The 21,516-nt window shown below is 43.9% G+C and overlaps 1 protein-coding gene across 5 annotated transcripts in view; it reads right to left on the reverse strand.

Moving 5' to 3' along the window:
• Positions 1-21,516, reverse strand: part of CAPN3 (calpain 3) — a 354,142-nt gene that overhangs the window by 36,470 nt on the left and 296,156 nt on the right. For all 5 annotated transcript variants that reach the window (XM_063947837.1, XM_063947835.1, XM_063947834.1 and 2 more), the window contains 3 exons: positions 20,904-20,961; positions 9,694-9,758; positions 8,083-8,151 (listed from right to left, as the gene is read on the reverse strand). In XM_063947837.1, coding sequence (XP_063803907.1) covers positions 8,083-8,151; positions 9,694-9,758; positions 20,904-20,961 — 192 coding nt within the window. The remainder of the gene's footprint in view (positions 1-8,082; positions 8,152-9,693; positions 9,759-20,903; positions 20,962-21,516) is intronic.

Genomic DNA, 21,516 nt, shown 5'->3' on the forward strand with positions numbered 1-21,516 from the left:
TCAGGAGCTGCAGGGTGAGTCAGAGGTTGTCCTGAACTTTGTGTCACTCCTGCGACCCGTGTGTCTGGACCTGTTCTCTTGTTCCTCCGTGTTCCTGGATATTCTCCTGATCCTCCGTGTTCCTGGATATTCTTCAGTACCTATTACTTCCGTGGAACTACAAGTACCAGCACCAGCAATACCTTTCTGGCTTCACACCTTCTACACCTGCAGTGTGCTCCAGCCTACAGCAGTAGAGACTCCCTCTCCAGGTGCATTCCGTCATCTCACCTGTGATTCAGCCTGCATGCTGATTGTGCACTTCCAACAGCACAGTGAACATTACCATCTAGTCTCCTGCATTGCTACCAGGTTTGCTACCATTATTCCACCTCTGCTGGCTCCACGTTTTAATTACTCTGGTTCCATTTCTGCATTACAAACTCTGCCATAGACTTTCAAGTTTCAAACCATATTATATCATTGCCATTACCATTGCCGTTACCATTATCATTTCCATTGCATTCGTTTGTTTTACTTTCTGCTGCATTATTATCTGGATTTTCTGTTAATAATAAATCTTCATTGTGCACATGCGCAGAAACCCAATACTGCCTCCTCATTTCATTCCACCTACCTCCACTGACCCACTAGCGCCCCCTCCGGGGACACAAACTAAACCGACTCTGACACAGTGGTACTGCCATATAAATCCAGTGATACTGCCGTATATGTCCAGTGGTACTGCTGTATAAATCCAATGGTACTGGAGTATAAATCCAGCAATATGCCATATATGTCCAGTGATCCTGCCGTATATGTCCAGTGGCACTGCCGTATAAATCCAGTGGTACTGCCATATAAATCCAGTCCAGTGATGCTGCCATATATGTCCAGTGGTACTGCCATATAATTCCAGTGATACTGTCGTATAAATCCAGTGATACTGCCGTATAAATCTAGTCCAGTGGTAGTGCCATATAATTCCAGTGATACTGCCGTATAATTCCAGTGGTACTGGCATATAAATCCAGTGATACTGCCGTATAAATCCAGTCCAGTGATACTGCCGTATAAGTCCAGTGCTACTGGCGTATAAATCCAGTGATACTGTCATATAAATCCAGTCCAGTGGTACTGCCGTATAAGTCCAGTGGTACTGCTGTATAAATCCAGTGATACTGCCGTATAATTCCAGTGGTACTGGCGTATAATTCCAGTGATACTGCCACATAATTCCAGTGATACTGCCACATAATTCCAGTGGTACTGGCGTATAAATCCAGTGATACGGCATGGCAGACACAGGGGGAGAGTGCAGGGAGGCAGAGGGACATTCCAGTCATTCTGAGAGCAGCAGTGGAGGGAAGTTTCCCTTCCCTGCCGATGCCAACACTGACTGGTCGCACCAGTGGTACTGCCGTATAAGTCCAGTGATACTGACGTATAATTCCAGTGGTACTGCCTTATAAATACAGTCCAGTGGTGCTGCCATATAAGTTCAGTGGTGCTGTCCTGTGCTGTATATTATTTACTCCAAATAAAGGGGTTATTAATATTTAATCCAAATAATTTTTACAGCGTTTGCCCTGTGTGGTGTAGAGGTATGCTCTCCTGTACGGCATATTGGTATATAACTCCAGAAAAATAATGGAGAACAAAAAGTTGTAGGATAAAATAGGGAAAGATCAATAACTACTTCCTCCTAGTGCTGAAGCTGCTGCCACTAGTCATGACATAGATGATGAAATACCATCAGCGTCGTCTGCCAAGGCTGATGCCCAATGTGATAGTAGAGGGCATGTAAAATCCAAAAAGCCAAAGTTCAGTAAAAAGACTCCAAAAAATAAATTGAAATGGTCTGAGGAGAAACGTTAACTTGCCAATATGCCATTTACGACACGGAGTGGCAAGGAATGGCTAAGGCCCTGGCCTATGTTCATGACTAGTGGTTCAGCTTCACATGACGATGGAAGCCCTCATCCTCCCGATAGAAAAATTATAAGAGTTAAGCTGACAAAAGCACAGCAAAGAACTGTGCGTTCTAAGATGGTATCACAAATCCCCAAGGAGAGTCCAAGTGTGTCGGCAGTTGCGATGCCTGGCCTTCCCAACACTGGATGGGAAGAGGTGGCTCCTCCCACCATTTGCACACCCTCAGCAAGAGCTGGAAAGTAGCACCCACAGTCCAATTTCTGATATTCAAATTGAAGATGTCACTGTTGAAGTACACCAGGATGAGGCTATGGGTGTTGCTGGCGCTGAGGAGGAAGTTGACGATGAGGATTCTGATGGTGATGTGGTTTGTTTAAATCAGGCATCGGGGGAGACACCTGTTGTCCGTGGGATGAATAAGCCCATTGTGATGCCTGGACAAAACACCAAAAAAGCCACCTCTTTGGTGTGGAATTATTTCTCCACAAATCCGGACAAGTGTCAAGCTCTGTGTTGTCTCTGTCAATCCATAATAACTAGGGGTAAGGACATTAACCACCTAGTAACATCCTCACTTATACGTCACCTTCATCAGAAGTCAGTGTCAAGTTGTGAAACGTTGGGTAAGAGCGTACGCAGTCCACTGACACCTAAATCCCTTCTTCCTCTTGTACCCAAGCTCCTGCAAGCCACACCACCAACTCCCTCAATGTCAACTTCCTCCTCAGTCAGGAACATCGGTAGTCCCGCAGGTCATGTCACTGGCAAGACTGAGGAGTCCTCTCCTAACCGGTATTCCTCCGGAGGATCCTTGAGTTTTACGCCTACTGCTGCTGTTGCTACCGCTGCTGTTTCTGCTGGTAGTCGAACGTCATCCCAGAGGGGAAGTCGGAAGACCACTTGTACTTCTTCCAGTAAGCAATTGACTGTCCAACAGTCCTTTGTGAGGAAGATGAAATATGACAGCAGTCATCCTGTTGCAAAGCGGATAACTGAGGCCTTGACAGCTATGTTGGTGTTAGACGTGCGTCCGGTATCCGCCATTAGTTCAGTGGGACTTAGAGAATTGATGGAGGTTGTTTTCCCCCGGTACCAAATCCCATCTAGGTTCCACTTCACTAGGCAGGCGATACCGAGAATGTACAGAGACGTCAGAAAAAGTGTCCTCAGTGTCCTAAAAAATGCAGTTGTACCCACTGTCCACGGACATGTGGACAAGTGGAACACGGCAGACTAAGGACTATATGACTGTGACAGCCCGTTGGGTAGATGTATTGCCTCCCACAGCAACAACAGCAGCGGCACTAGTAGCAGCATCTCGCAAATGCCAACTCATTCCTAGGCAGTGTACGCTTTGTATCACCGCTTTCCATAAGAGGCACACCGCTGACAACCTCTTACGGAAACTGAGGAACATCATCGCACAATGGCTTATCCCAATTAGACTCTACTGGGGATTTGTGATATTGGACAACACCACCAATATTGTGCATGCATTACATCTGGGCAAATTCCAGCACGTCCCATGTTTTGCACATACAATTAATTTGGCGGTGCAGAATTTTTTTAAAAATTACAGGGGCTTGCAGGAGATGCTGTCGGTTGCCCGAAAAATTGCGGGCCACTTTCGACATTCAGCCACCACGTGTCGAAGACTGGAGCACCAGCAAACACTCCTGAAACTACCCTGCCATCACCTGAAGCAAGAGGTGGTAACGAGGTGGAATTCAACACTCTATATGCTTCAGAAGCTGGAGGAGCAGCGAAAAGCCATTCAAGCCTGTACATTCACCTACGATATAGGCAAAGGAGGGGGAATGCACCTGACTCAAGCGCAGTGGAGAATGATTTCCGTCTTGTGCAAGGTTCTTCAATCCTTCGAACTTGCCATCAGAGCACTACATTTTGGCCACCGTGCTTGATCCTAGGTTTAAAACCTATATTGTATCTCTCTTTCCAGCAGACACAAGTCTGCAGAGGTTCAAAGACCTGCTGGTGAGAAAATTGTCAACTCAAGCGGAGCGTGACCCGTCAACAGCTCCTCCTTCATTTTCTCCTGAACTGAGGCTGCAAGGAAAAGGATAAGATTTCCTAGCCCACTCGTTGGTGTTGATGCAGAGCAGTCAGAAGCGAGTGCTGACATCTGGTCCAGACTGAAGGACCTGCCAATGATTACTGACATGTCTACCGTCACTGCATATGATTCTGTCACCATTGAAAGAATGGTGGATGATTATATGAGTGACAGCATCCAAGTAGGCATGTTAGACAGTCTACTGGCAGGAAAAAGAGGCAACTTGGATACCCTTGCACAAACTACTTTATTTTACCTAAGTTGCCCCCTCTCCAGAGTGTACTCCGAAAGAGTGTTTAGTGCAGTCGGTAACCTTGTCAGCGATCGGCATAGGAGGTTACTTCCACAAAATGTGAGAAGATGGTGTTCATCAAAATGAATTATTAATTCCTCCGGGAAGACCTTTACCAGCATTTACCTCCAGAAAGTACACAGGGACCTGTGATGGTGGATTCCAGTTGTGACGTATTAATACTCTGTGAGGAGGAGGATATACACACTGAAAGGGGTGAGGAATCGGAGGATGAGGTTGACATCTTGCCTCTGTAGAGCCAGTCATGTGGCAGACCCTGTCGCTGAAATGATTGGTTTGTTAAAGTGTGCATGTCCTGTTTATACAACATTAGGGTGGGTGGGAGGGCCCAAGGACAATTCCATCTTGCACCTCTTTTCCTACTTTGCATCATGTGCTGTTTGAAGACTAGTTTTTAAAGTGCCATCCTGTCTGACACTGCCGTACAACTCCAGGGGTACTGCCGTATAAGTCCAGTGGTGCTGTCTTGTGCTGCACCAGTCCAGTGGTGCTATCTTGTGCTGCCATAAGTCCAGTGGTGGTGTCCTGTGCTGCATATTATTTACTCCAAATAAAAGGGTTATATACATTACTTATATTATTATCCAAATCATTTTTACAGGGTTTGCTCTGTGTGGTGTAGGGGTACGCTCGCCTGTGCTGCATATTATCATAATAGCTCCAAATAAAAGGGTTATTATTATCCAGATTAATTTTACAGGCTTTGCCGTGTGTGTGTTTTAGGGGTACACTCTCCTGTGCCACCAATATTGTGCGTGTATTACATCTGGGCAAATTCCAGCACGTCCCATGTTGTTTGTGCCGCACACTTGTGTCGCTTAGCTTAGTCATACAGCTATCTCATTGCACCTCTTATTCTTCTTTACACAATGTGCTGTTTGGGGCCGAGTTTTTTTTTTAAGTGCCATCCTGTCTGCAACTGCAGTGCCACTCCTAGATAGGCCAGGTGTTTGTCCCGCACACTTGTGTCGCTTAGCTTAGTTATACAGCTACCTCATTGCACCTCTTTTTCTTCTTTGCATGATGTGCTGTTTGGGGCCTAGTTTTTTTTAAGTGCCATCCTGTCTGCCATTGCAGTGCCACTCCTAGATGGGCCAGGAGTTTGTGCCGCACACTTGTGTCGCTTAGCTTAGCCATCCAGCTACCTAATTGCACCTATTTTTCTTTTTTGCATCATGTGCTGTTTGGGGCCTTTTTTTTTAAACTGCCATCCTGTCTGTCACTGCAGTGCCACTCCTAGATGGGCCAGGTGTATGTGCCGCACACTTGTTTTGCTTAGCTTAGTCATACAGCTACTTCGGTGCAACCTTTGGCCTAAAAACAATATTGTGAGGTGTGAGGTGTTCAGAATAGACTGGAAATGAGTGGAAATGAATATTATTGTGGTTAATAATACCGTAGGATCTAAATTACCCCAAAATTATGTGATTTTAGCTGTTTTTATGTGTTTTTCAAACATCATCCAGATCTAAAACCAAAACACAAAAGGGTGCTTTTGGCAAAACCAATCCAGATCCAAAACATGAGCATGGAACCAGGACCAAAACACAAAACACGAAAAGTGGCCGCCGCACATCTCTACACATAAGAGGTAATTCAGAGTTGATCGTAGCAGCAAATTTGTTAGCAGTAGGACAAAACCATGTGCACTGCGGAGGGGAAGGAGGGGGGGGGGAAAGATATAACATGTACAGAGAGAGAAAGATTTGGGTGGGGTGTGTTCAAACTGAAATCTGAATTGCAGTGTAAAAATAAAGCAGCCAGTATTTACTCTGCACAGAAACAAAATAACCCACCCAAATGTAACTCTCTCTGCAAATGTTATATCTTCAGTGTACATAGTTTCGCCCAACTGCTAACAAATTTGCTGCAATGATCTGGTCTGAATTACCCCCATAACCTTTATAGCAGCAAATGAGGGATCAACAATTACTACTGACTTTTACATTGGCGCTTTTAAGCAGTTCATTTTTTTCTTTGTGGCCTTTAAGGGATAGAGAATTAATGTATATGGATTTCTTAAGAGACCCTTTAAGTACTGTTGGAGAATGAGAGCTGAAATTTGGGATTCTGCAATATGGAATCTGCAATATGCACCCTCTCAATTTTACATTGGTCAAAAGCTCAGGGAGAGACACATAGCTATGGCTATGAGCTTCTGTACATCTGGAGTTCTGACACGTGAAGGGCCGCCAATCAGTGGCAACTACCATGATAACAGCCCGCTGATTGGCTGAGTGGACTGACTGTCAATCAACAGTGTTCTGGCTGGTTACCATACAACTCACATGGGTTCTGCCACTTGCGGGAGCTGCGCTATATGTACAGCATGTACATATAGCTCAGCTTGTGTTCAGGCGGTTTGAGACATTTGTTTTTTCATTTTTTAAACCCCTGGATGCCTACATGGAGTAGAGAACCAACCGGTGCCCAGGATGAGGTGAGTATGTATTGTATTAAGCATGTAGTGGATTCTACTGGACACGGGGAGTGACCCGTACCAGGGATAAGGTGAGTGTACAGGTATATGTATTATATATATATATAGATATAGATAGATAGATAGATATAAATTGAGAGTTGGTAAGGGTCAAATAGTTTAGCTGCAAATAAATATAAGAAAATAAAAAATAAAATACACATACATCTCATTGAAAAATTGCCTACTTCAGTAGTAGTTGCACAACGTAGATAAATGTATCTGAATTTGTTTCAAAGTATCAAGTTATAAAGGTCCATGCTGATGCATAGTTCAGTAGGCTGCAGCATTGCTTCTGTCAATGCCAACACTTGTTGCATAATAAAAATGCTGATTATGTGACTGGCTGCAGCAGTAGTGATGCTAGGGGTCATGTTTCTCTGCATACACGATTGCAACTGGCGGCAGATACACGCCCCGAAAACGCCCATGACATGCCTGTGGATTTTCTAACCACTCCCCGAAAACTGCTCATTAATACCTCCAAATGGTCACTTCCTGTCAATCACTTATCCATAGAACCCTCATTACGTGCAGGATCGCAGCAGCAGCTTGATGCATGCGGATTGCAGTCTGCCAATAATCACTCTGCTGCTGGAACATCGGCCTTTGCGTACAAACATGAAACATTGTGCATTACCTACCTTTCATGGCCACTGAACATAATCACCATACAGGAAGGGAGCAAGAAGTGTTGGTAATGTTATGTTTTCTACTAGGTTTTTACTTTTAGGCTATTAGTTCTTGAGCAATGAAAACATTCCATAGGGTTGAATAGTTTATTAAACTGAAATACTACATGCCACTGCTCTGCCACTATGTTTCATAGATGTGTTATATTCTTTTAAACTGATATGTGTTTGTGACACTGCTTTGCCACTTTGTTTAGCCAGCCAGCTCACTGCAGTGTTTGGCCAATATTGGGGAAAACAATAATGTGAACTGTGAGGTGATCAAAATTTAATGGAATTGAATTTTGATGTTAAATAATAATACAGTAGGAATAAAAACTGATTTACCAATTTTAAAAAATCCAAAACCAGAAAAATTGAGTGTTATTTGAATATTCCAATATATATTTATATATTTATATTTAAAATATACCGTATGTCATGATAAACTAGGATTTTAAGGATTGGTACTAATAATTAATATATCCTACTGTGTGGCAGTCAGGCATAAAACTATTTGTTCTTATATTTTTGGTAATTTCAAAATTACGAGTATTCCCCTTTTCTGCCACCATCAATCTCAGGGTAATGTGTTTGTAGTCTAGCAGTAACAATTCATGCGCTGCCTTACCTGCCACTGCTTGAGTTTTTTCCAAAGATGCTGGAATTCCTCCAGATTCAATCGCCCACAGCCATCTGTCTGTGAGAAACTTAGGTTAAGGAGCCACCATGCCTTTTATAAGTGCTAGAAACATAGCTTTTCATAAGAAATAAATCGATCAAGCAAAGAGCCTGCATCAGTTTTTAAGAAAAAAGCAATTGCATGTGAATTTGCAACACTAATGCTTGATTTGGTGACTTATTTTGCTAGTTAGACTGTATTTTGAAAATAAGAGGAAAAATATATGGCATGAAAATTATTTGAGCTCAATCAAGTTAGGTGCGAGTCTGTGAATGTGAGTTTGTTTCAGGAAACTTGATGACTTTGCATGAATTTGCATATCCAAATATTGTGAGATCCAACTAGAAATGCCAATTTGTGGCAGTTACTGTAATGGTGTGTACACACGGTGAGATATTTTCTTACGATTTTGACTATATAGTCAAAATTGTAAGAAAAGTTAGTGCAGATCGCAAGGTGAAAGTAACCTTGTGATCCCGATGCGATGTCGATGCGCGGTCCCATGAGGTTGGCATCGCAAGCCTAGATGGACTGTGCAGGCAAGTACATTTTCACTATCTCGTAGAAAAGATAGTCAAAATTGACAGCCAAAATCGCACATAGTCAGTTTCGCAAGCACAGTCATTATATGCTTGCGATACTGACCTAGCCCCTGTCGCATAGTGAGAATTGGGGTTAGCCCAAATCTCACCATGTGTACACACCTTAAGGGTTTGCAAATTTTCCACAAAATGCAATCTGGGAGAAGCACATAAAATAGTGGTGAGACCATCCTGGACCCTAAAAAAGTGAAACATTTGTAACAGAATCATACTGTGTAGAAGGCTGTCAGTCGGCATAAGGAAAATGCTTGATGCTCTTAAAAGGTGTTAAGTCTGATTGGTGTATTTTTAAAGCAAAAATAATATAAAGATATACAATTTTGTTTAATTAAAAGGGTGCTTTTGGGGTAATTTGAGGCAACTTAAATAAAACATTTTTTCATCAAAAGCAATTATTTTTTGTTTAAATAAATAATTGAATCTGGGGTGCATAAAATAATATTTATTTTCGGGTAATTTGAAGCCATTTAGATCAATTAACCTAATTGAAAACTTCCAAATGATTAGGGGGTGTCCAAGGAGTTTTGAAGCAATTCCCAACATATTTACCTTAAAATAAAGATTTTGCGTACAAAAAAGCACATTTCTGCTGAAAAATCAATGCGAGTTTGGAATCAGACTGCAAATAGAATTCACGGTGTGAATTTGTAATGAAAACAGCTTGCACAAGGTGACTCGCTCCTAATCGGAATGGCCCCTATGTTTTGACTTTTTTTAATATAGTATAAACGTACCAAGCCTGCTGTAACATGCACATTTTATAATTGGGCAAATAAAATAATTTATTAAAATAGTTTAGTAACACGGTTTGGACTTCACAGATGTTTGTCAGTGTTCATTGAGCAACATTTGAATCATTTGTTTAAAAAAAAAACGCTCTGAATTTGAAGAAAAATCTGCAGATTATACTGCAGTTCCACTGTAAATACATCTGTCGCTAAATTGAAAACAAGGATACATCCATCAGAGCTATCATACTGTGGCAAGAATCTAGAGTGAATCCATCAGACTTCAGGTTTTTGTCTATATAAAAAACAAAAACAAAAAATGACAATCCTTTTCATAGGTATAGTGTTATATAAGGTTTAACATTAAAACATAACTATCTGTTGTAACAGTAAATTTAGGGGGTGTAGTCAACAATCACAACGTCGACAGTCGAAAGGATTACACCATAATATGGACTGTATAATGTCATGGTTGTTAATGTTGACATATGCACTGTTGACATAGTCAAATGAGGACAATAGAAAATGTTAATAGTGTTAGACTATAAATTGGATTTCGACATGCTAAATATGTTGACATTTTGTTATTTACATAACAAAATATTTTATATATTTATATTTTGTTATAAAATCTAGTGAAAGAACATTTTCCTACAAAGTCCATGATTACAGTCTCAATTTAAAAGATCAATTCTGGATTTCAGATTTATAGTGGGTGAAATAAATGCAGGGATTATAGTTACATTATACATACATACCTAGCACAATTACTGCAATTCTCATTAAAGGATGTAATAGATCTGTCTTGTACTGTGCATACCACTACTGATTTATTAAAAATGTACAAAAAAACTTACATGAGTTTTTTGTAATGTCACCAATTAACTGAATTGTAACATTAGAAGTGTAAATAATGAGGGAGGAGAGTTAATAGGGTGGGATTCTGGCAGTCATGTGACTGGCACTGCAATCCCGACACTAGAGAGAAGATTTTTTTCTGTGTGCCCACATGTTTGATCTGTGAAAGGGAGCACATGTGGAGGCAAGCTGTTTTTTTTTTTTTTACCTACAACTGTTGTGGATAAATCCATTAGAGCCTTGGTTAAGATTTGAATAACTACTTCTATTGATTGAGCCATGTATTGAACATCCATCATCTTGTGAAAGGTTTTGAAAAAATAGTTGTCCTTACTGTGAATGTTCATTCTTCAACTGATAAAACCCCCGAGGAAGTCCTTGGGACGAAACGTTTAGTGTTGCTTTATAAAGGCCCAAATCGACACAGAAAAAAAGCTTCAGCCAGTGGAATAAAACCTTGTAAGGATTAATATTATCAAGTATTGAAATGTAACCATTTCTCTTATGCAGAGTTGTATGTGGATGTACATTCTTTTTATGACTATAATGTTTTTAATGTGAATACATTTAAGTTGAATTTTAATATCAGCATCTATTGGTAGTCCAAAGGGCAAGATTTATTTGTGAAAAAGAATTTACCTGAAAAACAATTGTATTATTAGATTGCCTTACAATCTAGTAGTAAATAAGTGCTGTGACTGGACGGTCCCATACGAGAGCCCTCACCACTTCGCGTCCCGCCCCCAGTCACAGAATGGAGATTTAGGTCACACGGGACCTGGCCAATTAGGGGATTCCCGCTTACCGTCAGTAACTGCCTGTTACTGACTCCACCCACTGCACAGTGGGTGGGTACTACGCTGCCACCACCAGACTCCTCCCTGCCGCGGCGTCTGGAAACACGGTTCTGCTCTGTATGCACGCTGTTTTACCACCCCTGTGTGGTGTTGACGAATCCCCAATCGTTGCTTGCCTAAGCACAGCACAGTAGCAGGTGGAAGGCGGAGCTTGGAGATGCTGGGTGTACCCTGGACAGCCAGAAAATGGAGCTAGGTTTCGCCTAGCCCTAGAGGTCACAAGATGAAGCATTCGTATTGAGGCAGAAGATGTTTATTCGCCAAAAATAGTTCTGAAAAGAACTCAGCAATACAGCAGATGTTTACAGCAGAGTGAAAATGGTGTAATACCCTTGGGGTCTCACAAGCCTCCTCTTTTTATACAGTAAAACCACACTGCATCTCAGGGGGTAGTCCCCATGAGTCCTTTCCATCCAATCAGGATATCTTACAAAATATAAATAAATAAATTAAATTTTAAAAGGATATAAGTGCATTAAGCAGTTTATTCCTTCCTGTCACACACAAAGTTTAGTGTCATTTAAACTCCATTCCTTACAACCTGGTAGTTTACAATTCGCCTTTGATACATTTATCACATAGCTTCAAAATACAAATGTTCTTCATCCTTTTCCTGCATATACCATTCAGGATTCATATATCAATCAAACCAGCTACATAAAAAAATATAGGTTCCAAATTCCATACCAATCCATACCACTTTACATATGGAATAAGGAAATTCCCCGCGATTAACATCTTTCCCTGAGGAACTCACACTCCCAGCCCCACGTGGACCAGCTGCAGGTGCCACCACATATTGTTTAGGGGCCATTTGGCCATGTAGGTGACTCTCTCCTCAGAGTGCACCTGTTTCTCGCGACACTCCATCGGACTGACTGGAGGGGAAACAGTCTCTGTAGGCTCATCTCCACTCGTTAAACAAGCGTGCCGGGATTGGGGTGCTTGGGGGCGGAACAGTTCATCCTCAGATGTCCAATTTCCTTGCAGCCATAGCACTTCTTCTTGAGTCGTGGTACCGATGATCTCTGATCACTTGCAGGGTCGCTGCGGTGCCATTACTGTCCAAAAGCACCAGGGTTGGAAGACGCTTGTTGTTGGGGGTGATGTGCTGAAGAGGGGTGTCCCCATGGTGGTACAGTCCTTTGGGGCTGGCCGCTGGTCGGGCGCTTCTGCCCATGTGGCCGAATTGCCACATACTTATCTGCTAGCTGGGCAGCCATCTTTAAATTGGGTGGCTCCCGGTCTAGCACCCACTCCTTCACTTCTGGGGCGCACCTGCGATAGAATTGCTCCCTTAAGATCAGGTCAATCAGTGCATTCCATGTAGTGGCTTCAGAATCCTTCACCCACTTCACCACGTACTGCCGCAGCTGGATGGCAAACTGCTTATGGGTGCTGTTAGGGTTTTTGGGGAAGTCCCAGAACTTCTTCCTGTAGGATTTGGGAGTGATGAAGAATCGCTGGAGGAGGGTCTTTGCAACTTCGTCGTAATCCCCACAGTCCTCCGTGGCAACTCCTCGATAGGCCTCCAAGGCCTCTCCATGCAGAGTGGGCACAAGGTGTCTCACCCACTCCGACTTGGGTAAATCATGTAGTTTGCAAGTCCTTTCAAAAACTTGTAAATGTCCATCAATGTCTCCATTACTGTCTGCAAACTTGGCAAACTGTATACGTCCTGATCTGCTTGCAGCAGCGGTCAACGGCTCTTGGGGTACCACGGCCTGTGGTGCCCGCTCATCATGCCACATCTGGATGATTATCAAGCGCTCTTTATCCATTGACCTTTCCCACAATTCTGCAAGCCGATCTGCTAGGCTATACGTGCTGCCCCCCCTGGGACGTTGGGATCCTGGCCCTGCTAGGGATTGTTGGGAAACATGGCTGCTGCTATAGAGGGCGGGGCTTGTGGGTCTCACTAATTCCATACGAAGCTCCACTGGTGGGCCATCCTTTTTGATGCTGATGCCCTCAGCGCTCTCTACCTCCACTCGGCGGGACTCCTCAAAGCTCACGAATGCCACCCTCATGACGCTTCTGGATGCGTTGAAAGCGATATGTGATACCCACGTTGGGGTGTTCCTATTGCATGCCATTGCAGCCCCAATAATTATCTGCACTGCATGAGGGACTTTCTGGTACAGGCACTGCAGGGTTAATTCCTTTTCCCTGGTTGCCTGGCAACGGCCTCAGAGGAGGCTGAAATGAGGGGCACTAAGATCCGATCCAGGGTGGCCGAGTCAGCCTGCAGGGAGCGGGAAAAGCAGGGACCACCAGGATTGGAGGGCGGAAAAGAGGAGAGGAGGAGCTCACGGCAAGAGGAGGGCTGACCGCTGCTGCACTAGAAGGGAGAAGATGGGGCCATCACCATCGCCGGGCAGTAGAGGCACCGCTGCACCCAGGAAGTGGGTGGGAAGAGCAGAGAGCACAGCCATGTGTCCAGGGAGCGAGCCGGGAGAGACGCGGCTGCTTGGAGCCTCGCTGCAGTGACGGGGAATGCAACGGTGTAAGGAGAGACACCGCCGCGTGAGCGCAGGAGAAGAGAGCCGCTGTTGAGCCAGAAGCCGACAGCCGCCGTGACACAGGGGTGCTATTACAGATATCCACACCCTTATGTAGACACATTATCTCCAGATAGTCCTTAGACATTCCGCTAAAGTCCGCCATTTTGTGCTTTCTCCTGAGCTGCAGTTACTCCTTTCCTGAGTAACTCGGCTTCTCCAATCCGGTGACCGAAAAACCGCCTGGGATTATCCCACTGCTAAGCCACCAATTTCTGTGACCAGATGGTCCAATACAAGAGCCATCACTGCTTCATGTCCTGTCCTCAGTCACAGAATGGAGATTTAGATCACATGGGACCCGGGCAATTTGGGGATTCCCGTTTACCATCAGTAACCGCTTGTTACTGACTCCACTCACTGCACAGTGGGTGGGTACTACGCTGCCACCACCAGACTCCTCCCTGCCGTGGTGTATGGAAACACGGTTCTGCTCTGTATGCGTTGACATGATGTCTTACCACCCCTGTGTGGTGTTGATGAATCCCCAATCATCGCTTGCCTAAGCACAGCACGGTAGCAGGCAGAAGGCAGAGCTAGGAGACGCTGGGTGTACCCTGTACAGCCGGAAAATGGAGCTAGGTTTTGCCTAGCCCTGTAGGTCACAAAATGAAGTGGTCGTCTTGAGGTAGAAGATGTTTATTCACCAAAAATAGTTCTGAAAAGAACTCAGCAATACAGCAGATGTTTACAGCAGAGTGAAAATGGTATAATACCCTTGGGGTCTCACAAGCCTCCTCTTTTTCTACAGAAAAACCACACTGCATCTCAGGGGGTAGTACCCCCTGAGTACTTTCCATCCAATCAGGATATCTTACAAAATATAAATAAATAAATTACATTTTAAAAGGATATAAGTGCATGAAGCAATTTACTCCTTCCCGTCACACACAAAGTTTAGTGTCATTTAAACTCTATTCCTTACCAGCTGGTAGTTTACAATTTGCCTTTGACACATTTATCACATAGCTTCAAAATGCAAATGTTCCTCATCCTTTTCCTGCATATACCATTCAGGATTCGTATATCAATCAAACCAGATACATAAATAAATACAGGTTCCAAACCCATACCAATCCCTACCACTTTACATATGGAATAAGGAAATTTCCCGTGATTAACATCTTTCCCTGAGGAAATCACACTCCCAGCCATTGCCTGCTGTGCACTGCCCAACATCAAAAGGTTTTGTCACCAGACTGAACTTGGACTGAAACGGCATCGGGAGTGTCACTATTCCTCTCCGTGACCCCGAAAACTATAGATTTTTATACATTAACCCCTCCCAACCCCCACCCTAGGGGTGCTGGGGGTGTCTCACCCCCCACAGTATTTTTTTCCAGTGTGTAAGTCATATGTGTACCAAGTTTGGTGTAAATTGCTCCAGGCATTCCAGAGTTATGCTGGAACATACACACATATACACATACATACATCAATTTTTATCTATCTATCTATCTATCTATCTATTTATTTATATATATATATATATATATATATATATATATATACACTATAGTATATTCTCCATAATCCTTTATGTTTATGATCTTAAGTGACATAAAAGAAGGCTGAGCTTCAATGACAAATCCCTCAAGTACCTAAGGCCCTCATCCCGAGTTGTTCGCTCGCTAGCTGCTTTTAGCAGCATTGCACACGCTAGGCCGCCGCCCTCTGGGAGTGTATCTTAGCTTAGCAGAATTGCGAACGAAAGATTATCAGAATTGCGAATAGAAAATTCTTAGCAGTTTCTGAGTAGCTCCAGACTTACTCAGCCATTGCGATCAGTTCAGTCAGTTTCGTTCCTGGTTTGACATCACAAACACACCCAGCGTTCGCCCAGACACTCCCCAGTTTCTGCAGACACTCCTGCGTTTTTTCCAGAAACGCCAGTGTTTTTTCGCACACTCCCAGAAAACGGCCAGTCTCCGCCCAGAAACACCCACTTCCTGTCAATCACACTCCGATCACCAGAACGATGAAAAATCCTCGTTATGCCGTGAGTAAAATACCTAACTTTTGTGTAAAATAACTAAGCGCATGCGCTCTGCGAACCTTGCGCATGCGCAGTAAGCGACTAATCGCAATATAGAGAAAATCGGCCAAGAGCGAACAACTCGGAATGACCACCTAAGACTGGTGACTGGTGGCCAGTGAATATCAAGAAAAGGGAAGGAGAACCAGAGGGGGTGACCCACAACCCACCAGATCTGACCAAGTTGACAGCGGCAACCCTAAGATTCCCCAATCCTCCCGCAAGCAGGGTGCCCCCAACCAAGGCTTGGCCCCATGGGACAAGTGGGACCTAGACAGGCACCTAGGCTGCCCAACTGTAAATCTTGCCATGAAAATTAACCAGTTACAATGTGCGATTATGTAATCGCATCTTTGCCATTGTTGCTAATTTCATTTTGCCCTTAAGCTGGGTAAACTTTGAGCAATATATCAGCTGTTCAATCAAAAGGCCACTATATAGCAAGCCCTTCGGTGGGTGTGTACATATATAGCGCCACATCTGGCTATGTGTATGAGAGGTCTGCCGACCACTCATACACTTGCTGCAGGGACCGCCGGTAACTGACATTATAACTGGGTGGGCAGATATAAATGCCTGCCCAGTTGTGACGTCAGGCACAACACATCGGGGGGACAATTAGTAAGTGTATCTTACCAATCTTTAGACAGGTCAGCAGATCAACCGAATGGGTGACCTATTTGCCAGGTGTACCCATCTTTAGAGTGATGTTAGACAGGTGCTTTTCTGACTTCAGAAGCCTTCATGCCTAATTTTCACAGTGATATATCAGCTGAACAAGCCAGTGCATGATCAACCATTAGGCTGATTAGGCTGAAACCTAGGGCATGATTCAGTGATAGATAGTGATGTTGCACAAAAACAGCTGATGTATTTAGTTTGTGCACAGGTCTGAATCGCACAGCGCATGTGTCTCGGTTATCTGTGTACAGAGATTCAGCATATGATTCGATGGTGTCACCGATTGTGCATTTAAATAAGCACAGTGATATAATTCCACTATCCTAAGACGCTGCAAATGCATGTCTCAGAAGTTTGAAAATTGGAGGTGGCATTGGCATAAATAAGAAAACGCGACTGCAGCAAAAGTTGGCACAACAGCGGTAAAGTCTCCTTTGCACTCTGCAAATATTGTTAGAAGCCAAGGTCAAACATGTCAGTTGAATAACCTTCAATACTTGCGCATGTGCGGTATGAATGGTGATTTACTGAGCATGAATAGCGCTACAAATACATTAGGCTAGGGCACAGGTTCTCAAACTCGGTCCTCAGGACCCCACACAGTGCATGTTTTGCAGGTCTCCTCACAGAATCCCAAGTGAAATAATTAGCTCCACCTGCGGACCTTTTAAAATGTGGCAGTGAGTAATAATACACCTGTGCACCTGTTGGGTTACCTGCATAACATGCACTGTGTGGGGTCCTGAGGACCGAGTTTGAGAACCTGTGGGCTAGGGCATCTGAAACCCTTAATCAGGCCCTGGATAAAGCCTAGGGCTTTTCCAGCCCAGCTTATAAGGAGTACTGAAAGCATTTGTTATACAGTAGGTTCTATGAATAACTAATCAGTTTCAGTTAAACTGTGTTGGACACTTGTTTTTGAAGTAGCTTGAGTGATTAAAGTGCTGACATCACGTCTATTTTACTCATAGAAATAAATTACCTCAATCTGGAATAATTAGCCGTGCTCTGTACAGAGAATAAAATGGACCTGCATGACACCACCCTAAGGATCTATTTGTCAAGCTATTCTACCCCATAATTAATGCTGAAACAGCAGTTTCCTCATTATTAAAGTATATTTTTACCAATGTTAAAAGTAGGAGATTTGCAGATTTTTGATCTCCCACATTTAACATAAAAAAAATAGCAGTGTACCGCAGTCTCCTTATAATGTGTAATGTGCCTGTGTACCCCACTTACCAACAAAGACCTTGTGATCCCTACCAGGGCCAAAATTTACAAATATTCGTGTTTTAGCCGTTTTTAAGGGTGTTTGAACTCGAATGGTATCGGGTGCATTTTACTGCAACTTTTTGAATCCTGATACGGTCAGTTACTAAGCTGCCGAGTTTTCCACATTAGTTTTTTCCGATGTCGATGTGATTCGTAATGTCAGGCAGTGTTTTACGGGAGTGATGAGTAAAACACTGCCTGACAAAACACAAGGAATCCCGGCCGGATCTGTGAGATCCGTGCAGGGCTTCATTGTGCACCTTTTTAAAAAAAATGAAAGTGTTAAAAATCAAGAAAAAAATTGCGTGGGGTCCCCCCTCCTAAGCACAACCAGCCTTGGGCTCTTTGAGCCGGTCCTGGTTGCAAAAATATGGGGGGGAAATTGACAGGGGTTCCCCCATATTTTAACACCGAGCACCGGGCTCTGCGCCTGGTCCTGGTGCCAAAAATACGGGGGACAAAAAGCATAGGGGTCCCTCGTATTTTTGGAACCAGCAATGGGCTCCACTAGTCATATAATGAGAGATAATGCCACAGCCGGGGGAAACTTTAATATAGGTCCCTGCGGCCCTGGCATTAAATCACTAACTAATCACCCCTGGCCGGGGTACCCTGGAGGAGTGGGAACCCCTTAAATCAAGGGGTCCCCCCCTCCAGCCACCCAAGGGCAAGGGGTGAAGCCCGAGGCTGTCCCCCCCATCCAAGGGCTGCGGATGGGGGGCTGATAGTCTTGTTAAAAAAATAGAATATTGTTTTTTGTAGCAGTACTACAAGTCCCAGCAAGCCTCCCCCGCAAGCTGGTACTTGGAGAACCACAAGTGGGAACTTTGCGGTCAGCGGTGAGGTTACTTTCGGTCAACCGCTAACCGCAAAGTTCCCACCATTGGATACAATGGAGCGCATAGGCGCAACATTGTATCTCTGCCGTGCGCAGCCTGACTGACAGCTCAGGAGCACACAGCCAATCAGGAGAGTGCCACGACGTGGCGCTCCCTGATTGGCTGAAGGGACTCTCTTTGACAGGAGTCACGGGGGGTCCCGGCAGTCAGGGAAAGGGGTCGCATGTGTAAACATGGGACCCCTTTCAGTGCGTGGTTCGGGTTTTTCGGTTTGTTTTTTTGCCAAGTACGTGGATTACAAGCTCAGAAGAGGACAGATCTACACTGGATTTTTGTGAGTATAATTTTATTTTCAGGTAACCCATGGATTCTACTTGGAGAAGTGGACCGACCCTCGTGTGAACATAAGTAAGTATGTGTGAATGTAGGTGTGCATGTATGTAATAAAGTTGTACTTTCAAGGTGTGTGAGTTCTGTTTTTATTTGGGTATTTTTTTTGTAGTAGTACTACAGGTTCCAGCAGGCCCGTTTTTCCACCACATGCTGGTACTTGTGGTTATCCAGGTACCAGCTTGCAGGGGAGGCTTGCTGGGACTTGTAGTACTGCTACAAAAAACAATATTCTATTTTTTTCACAAGGCTATCAGCCCCCCATCCGCAGCCCTTGGATGGGGGGGACAGCCTCGGGCTTCACCCCTGGCCCTTGGGTGGCTGGAGGGGGGGACCCCTTGATTTAAGGGGTTCCCACTCCTCCAGGGTACCCCGTCAGGGGTGACTAGTTAGTGATTTAATGCCAGGGCCGCAGGGACCTATATAAAAGTGTCCCCCGGCTGTGGCATTATCTCTCTGACTGGTGAAGCCCGGTGCTGGTTCCAAAAATACGGGGGACCCCTACGCTTTTTGTCCCCCGTATTTTTGGCACCAGGACCAGGCGCAGAGCCCGGTGCTGGTTGTTAAAATATGGGGGAACCCCTGTCAATTTCCCCCCCATATTTTGCAACCAGGACCGGCTCAAAGAGCCCGAGGCTGGTTATGCTTAGGAGGGGGGACCCCACGCAATTTTTCCCCCAGTTTTTACATTAAACAGACCCTTTCCCATAGATAACCATGCACAGATCTCACTGATCCGTGCATGGTTATCCAAACTCGACTGGAAAAAGCAGGTCTATTTTTTTGCTGCTTTTTTTAACGATTCGCAAAAAAATACACCCGCATTTGAGCACTCAGAGACTAACACCCAAATACGAATGAATAGTGAATACCCGTGTTGTAGGAAATAACAGCCGCGTTTGACCGATGGTCTATTCATTCGTATTTCTGAACTTTGTCATTCAAACCATTATGAATAGTCCAAACACTGACGAGATTTGTGCTTAGTGAATTCCCGTGTTGGGACTTAGAAAAAAAACCACAAATCGGACAAACTCGATTTTTTAGTAAATTTTGGCCCAGGTTGGTTGTATCTAAAACAGATATCTGCACATGCACCAATGAACAGCCGCCCATGTGTAGCATAGCTGAGTCCGAACCTAGAAGTAAAGTGATCGCATAAGCAAAACCTTTACTCTTTAGCATAAATCGGCAGAGGTTCCTATTGGAGTTCATGTTCCAGCATCTGATTTTTAATACATTGCCCTGATAATGCATTCCAAAGTCTCCGCTATATGCTTATTTTCGAGACTATTACTCTTAGTGTGGCAAGGAGCTTTTTAAGTTTGAATGCAATTATTTCCCCCATAAAATAAAAGATTACAATCTTTTTTTTAATCAAATGTTGAATTTGAAATGAAAAGAAACTGGATTGGACCCCCTACTGCATCTGCTTATGTAGGCTTTTCTATGACAGCTGTAGTCAATAATAAGCATAAAGTATTAGTTTCAGATTTATCTTGTTAACTTGTTTACAACAATTTTGATGTCTTCAGATAATTTCAAATATTCTAATGTAATGGTATGAAATTGAAAGAAACTGCTAAACTTACCACTGTAGATCTTATACAGTACAGATGAAGCCACGCTCATTATAGCTACATCTGTGCAGAACGAGCACTCTTGGAGCTGCTAGGTGCGTCCGTGTGCATAGCTCTGCTGAGCTGCGGCAAGTACTGCTCCCATTCATGTGAATGGGGCGCGTGCGGGTTAAAGACGTGGTCGCGCCTAACAAGGTGCGGTCGCGACATGATATAGCCACGGTGAGCGTGGCTACATGTGTGTATGTATCATTCTCTATCATGTTGAGTGTTGAACATTCTAAGCGTGACTGCCTGATATAATGTTTTCTTCTTAACTTTGTGGTTTCTGCAAACATAGATACATAGACTGAATGGTACTTACGCTTATTAACTATTTTGTTCAGAACGGTTTGAAGTTCTTCAGCACTAATTTCCAAATCCTAGAAAAGACGCAAAACAGAAATATAGTAATCACTGCTTCCTTCAGTGCAATTTTCTAAATTATTAGCTATACCTGGCTATACTGTATAAATGTACAGTATATAAATACATTAGCAATATCATTTTAGCTGTTTGTGATTATGGTGGTCATTCCGAGTTGTTCGCTCGCTAGCTGCTTTTAGCAGCATTGCAAACGCTAGGCCGCCGCCATCTGGGAGTGTATATTAGCTTAGCAGAATAGCAAACGAAAGGTTAGCAGAACTGCTACTAAATAATTCCTTGCAGTTTCTGAGTAGCTCCAGACCTACTCCTAGACTGCGATCACCTCAGTCCGTTTAGTTCCTGGTTTGACGTCACAAACATGCCCTGCGTTCGGCCAGCCACTCCCCTGTTTCTCCAGCCACTCCTGCGTTTTTACCTGCCATGCCTGCGTTTTTTAGCACACTCCCTGAAAACGGCCAGTTTCCGCCCAGAAACACCCACTTCCCGTCAATCACACTACGATCACTCGAGCGTTGAAAAAACATCGCTCGAGCTTGTGCAAATCTCCAAAG

This window comes from Pseudophryne corroboree, chromosome 12 (genome assembly GCF_028390025.1).
Source record: "Pseudophryne corroboree isolate aPseCor3 chromosome 12, aPseCor3.hap2, whole genome shotgun sequence".
NCBI classification, from domain to species: Eukaryota; Metazoa; Chordata; class Amphibia; order Anura; family Myobatrachidae; genus Pseudophryne; species Pseudophryne corroboree.